This window comes from Mirounga leonina, unplaced genomic scaffold (assembly GCF_011800145.1).
Source record: "Mirounga leonina isolate KUSES-001 unplaced genomic scaffold, KU_Mleo_1.0 Mir_422, whole genome shotgun sequence".
NCBI classification, from domain to species: domain Eukaryota; kingdom Metazoa; phylum Chordata; class Mammalia; order Carnivora; family Phocidae; genus Mirounga; species Mirounga leonina.
Genome location: NW_023270743.1, coordinates 11,010 through 15,864, shown reverse-complemented (window position 1 = coordinate 15,864; position 4,855 = coordinate 11,010). Strand labels below are relative to the sequence as shown.

Here is a 4,855-nt window from a genome sequence, read left to right as displayed (position 1 = left end):
GGAGGTAGGACAGAGAAGTGGTGGTGGGGGGTCCGGACTTGGAGGCCCCCTAGAGGACGCACAAAGCTTTTCAGGTAGGAAAATGAAATTTTAAAAACCGTTGATATCCAGGGCTTTGAAAGAGGAGTAGTAAGGCCTCTGTCCTCGGTGCTGACCTGTCCACCAAAAACTCAGCCCCTTCTTTTGTCTTTTGTCTCCTAGGAGCAATGGCGTCCAAAGAGGAGCACGCAGTAAAAAATCTCAACATGGAAAATACCGACCAGGAAAATGAAAAAAAAGATGAAAAGGAGCAAGTTGCTAATAAAGGAGAGCCCTTGGCCCTCCCTTTGGAAACTGGTGAATATTGTGTGCCTAGAGTAAATCGTAGGCGGTTCCGTGTTAGGCAGCCCATCCAGCAGTATAGATGGGATGTGATTCAGAGGCTTGAAGAGCCGGGAAGGATGAGAGAAGAGAATGTGGAAAGGATTGGGGAGGAGATGAGACAACTCATGCAAAAGCTGAAGGAAAAGCAGTTCAGTCATAGTTTGAGGGCAGTTAGCACTGACCCCCCTCACCATGACCATCGTGATGAGTTTTGCCTTATGCCTTGAATCCTGGTGTTTTCTCTGAAGTTAATAGGGAGACACCTGCTTTCTAAACTTATGTGTTCATGATATAGCTTTGTTATAAACCTTTTGATGTAACTCATTTCTAATATGTCTATTATTACTTCGAGTTGAATGTGTTTTTGATCCAATCTGTAAGATTTTGTTAGCAGGAGAACTTTACCTATTGCATGGAAAGATGGTCATTATATTGTGAAACCAATAAAGCAGTCTAAAAAAAGCAACCTCTGTATTTTTATTTCAAATCTTATATTTATGTATTTAGTACATTCAGTGAAAAATGCTGAAATTAAATATACCAAAGGATTAATATAGGGACTTATTTCTGTGAAATGAGTTGATGTGTTTTCTTTCATATTTTCTGTAGTTTTAGAAAAAATGGAAACTATTTTTAATGACCTTGTGAAAGTAGAAGGGTCACTTCATAAATACTTGGTATGAAATTTGGATATTTTAGCCAGTTGAATAAACCCAGTAATTATAAAGTGAGGACAAGGACTGTACATGACTGAAATAAGATCAGGTGTGTGTGAACTATGTTTACCTATTTTTGCCCTCATCCCCACCTATTAAGCAGGACCCCCTATCCTCAGATGTTCCCTTCAGATATTTAGCAGAGTTTCCAAAGATAGGTCTCACCAGTCCAGCATCCCTCTGCTGGTCAAGCTGAATTCTGCCTGGCAAGAAGTAGGCCCTTAACAAAATACGATTAATAATGATTGAGACAGGAGCTCTGAGATCTTGTCTCAGTTCAGTCCCTGAATAAAATAAACTTGGATATGCCGTTTCACTTCTCTAGAAGAGATTACTGGCAATTCCTAAAGGAACAATGAATTCATTAATAATGTCTTAAAGTTCTTAAACGTATGCTAATCTGCCATGTATGTGAGAATCATCTGAGGACTTTCTTGAAAATGTAGACTCTTGGGTCGCCTGGGTGGCTCAGTCAGTTAAGCTTTGACTCTTGATTTCAGCTCAGGTCATGATCTCAGGATGGTGAGATTAAGCCCCCCATCAGGCTCCGTGCTCAACAGGGAGTCAGCTTGAGATTTTCTCTCTCCTGCCCCGCCCCCACACTCCTGTGCGCTTATTTGTTCTTCCTCTCTCTCTCAAATAAATAAATAAATCTTAAAAAAAAAAGAAAATGTAGACTCTTGATCCTACCCTAGATGTACTGAATGGGGATCCAGAACTTTAATTTTTAGCAAGCATTCCTGGTAATTCTGATGCACATTAACATCTAAAGGTCTCTTATGTGTATACATTTATTGTCTCAATTCTTAAATAGGAACCATAATGAAGAACATAAAGGTGAATATCTGAATTCGGTGGAAAGAAACATTAAAATGCAAAGAGAGAAAATTAAAAAGGCCTTTAGATTTACTACATAAAAATTAAAATTTAAAGTATGTACACTAAAAAATTTACAGTGGTTGTCTCTTATAAGGTATTGGGTGATTTTTTTCTTTGTACTCAAACTACATTTTTCTTGATGAATCTGGATTACTTGTGGTAAAAAGAAATAATAAGTCAGTAATAGATCCACATCCAATGAACAATTCAGTGAGCTTATAAATGAAGTGCAATGGAGGCACTTAAAAATTCTCATTGGGGGCGCCTGGGTGGCTCAGATGGTTAAGCGTCTGCCTTCGGCTCAAGTCATGATCTCAGGGTCCTGGGATCAAGTCCCACATCGGGCTCCTTGCTTAGCAAGCAGCCTGCTTCTCCCTCTGCCTGCCACTCCCCCTGCTTGTATGCTCCCTCTCTCTCTCTCTCTCTCGCAAATAAATAAATAAAATCTTTTAAAAAATTCTCATTGACAGAACTTAGATATTATAGATTGCAAATTATTCTTGAATATAGTATTCATGGCTTGGTGTAATTGTCTCTCCTATAGAGTGGGCAAAATCACTAGATCTTACTTCTAATCAATAGACTACAACAAAAGCGATGTGATGCCTCTTCTGTGATTGCGTTGCAGAAGATTGTGGCTTTGGTCTTGCTACAAGACTTCCTCTTCCTCCTTCCCCTCCCCTTTGCTGGCTTTGATGAAACAAACTGTCATGTTGGAGAGGCTCATATGGCAAAGAACTGGCAGTATCTCTCAATCAACAACCAGTGAGGAACTGGGACCCTCAATCCAATAGCCTTTGAGGAAGTGAATCCTGCCAAACAACATAGGTAAGTTCGGAAGCAGATCTTTGCCCTTTCAAGCCTTCAGGTAAGACCTTGCCCCTGACCAAAATATTGATATGCACAATTAGCTGTCCTGAGCCAGTAAGAGCCAGCTTCAAGCACACCACTGACTCAGAGCCCTCCCTTGTCAAGATAGTTAAAACAGGGACATTACTAGGCAAGGAACATGAAAGATGAGAATGAAAAAAGGAAATGTCTTTTGCAAAGGAGATGGATGAGCATAAAGGAGAGAAAGATAAGAGAAAAAGAGACAGAGGCAGATAGAGTCCTAGCGTATGCAGTATAGTTATGACTAAAAGGGACTACAGGATTGTGCGGGTGGGGTGTTATTTTTTGTACCCAGCTTTTTTTAATTTAGATTACCTAGTTATCACCCTGGTACTTCAATTTATTGTCCCTAATTCATATCAACTGCATTTCAAAAGTAATTTGAAGCAATGGTTCAGCAAATAATTATAATTTGGCTCAATTTGGGACTCAAGATATTTTTATGTTCTAAATATGCAGAGTACAATATGGTAATAATGAGCCACGTGGTTATTAAGAACTTGAAATGTGACTAACACAATATGAAATGTGCAAAAGTGTAAAGCATACACAAGATTTTAAACACATGGTACAAAAAAAGAATGTAAAGCATTCACAAGATTATAAACACAAAGTACAAAAAAAGAATAAGGGATTAATAAGTTTTTTATTGATTACATGTTGAGATGAGAGCATTTTGGATATACTATGTTAAATAAAATATATTATTAAAATTAATTTCACCACTTACTTTTTACTTTTAAAAAATGTGTTTACCAGAAAAATTAAAATTAGATATATGGCTTATATTATATTTCTGTTGAACATCACCATTCCAAATCATTTTTAAGATACACCATGTTTTCTAAACTAAAAAATATTATTTTAGAAATTTCTGATAATAAAGATGATACACATTCCTTTCAGAAAGCACAAAGAAATATAAAGAAGAAAACTCTTAAAAAAACATTTTAATCCTACTAAACATTATTAAATATTTATTTTTTTAGTCTCTTTTCTACACAAAACATCCACAAATGGAATCTTGTTCTATAAAAGTTGGATCACACTGTATATACTATTTTGTATGCTGCTTTTTCACTTAACATTTTTAAGTTAATCCTTTTCCATTATCCTTAAGGATTATTTGAGATAAAGTTATTTAAATGGATTAACAAATTTAATATAATAACAGAACAGGGAGAAAATATAGATGATTATTTAATTTAAGCACAATAAAGGCATTTCTCAACATACAACTCAAGGCAGAAATTATGCAGAAAATTACTGATTTTATTACATAAAAAATAAACTTTTATATGGCATAAGTATAATTTAGAAAGACAAATGAAATATTGGAAAAATAATACATAAGAAAGACAAAAAGTGGTTAGGACTTCTAGTACTATGTTGAATAGCAGTGGTGATAGTGGACATCCCTGCCATGTTCCTGACCTTAGGGGAAAAGTTCTCAGTTTTTCCCCATTGAGAATGATATTTGCTGTGGGTTTTTCATAGATGGCTTTTATGATATTGAGGTATGTACCCTCTATCCCTATACTCTGAAGAGTTTTAATCAAGAAAGAATGCTGTACTTGGTCAAATGTTTTTTCTCATAATATGTTCTTATAATTGTTTGTATTTCTTTGGTGTTGGGTGTGATCTCTCCTCTTTCACTCATGATTTTATTTATTTGGGTCCTTTCTCTTTTCTTTTTGATAAGTCTTGCCAGGAGTTTATCAATCTTATTAATTCTTTCAAAGAACAAGCTCCTAGTTTTGTTGATCTGTTCTACTGTTCTTTTGGTTTCTATTTCATTGATTTCTGCTCTGATCTTTATTATTTCTCTTCTCCTGCTGAGTTTAGGCTTTATTTGCTGTTCTCCAGCTCCTTTAGGTGTAGGGTTAGGTTGTGTATTTGAGACCTGTCTTGTTTCTTGAGAAAGGCTTGTATTGCTATATATTTTCCTCTTAGGACTGCCTTTGCTGCATCCCAAAGATTTTGAGCAGTTGTGTTTTCATTTTCAT

The 4,855-nt window shown here is 36.1% G+C and overlaps 1 protein-coding gene across 1 annotated transcript; it reads left to right on the top strand.

Moving 5' to 3' along the window:
* Positions 1 to 201: 201 nt before the first annotated feature.
* LOC117998976 (protein BEX1-like) lies at positions 202 to 671 on the top strand. Its single transcript, XM_034987888.1, has one exon. The coding sequence runs from the start codon at positions 207 to 209 to the stop codon at positions 588 to 590; it is 384 nt and encodes a 127-aa protein (XP_034843779.1). The 5' UTR covers positions 202 to 206; the 3' UTR covers positions 591 to 671.
* Positions 672 to 4,855: the final 4,184 nt, after the last annotated feature.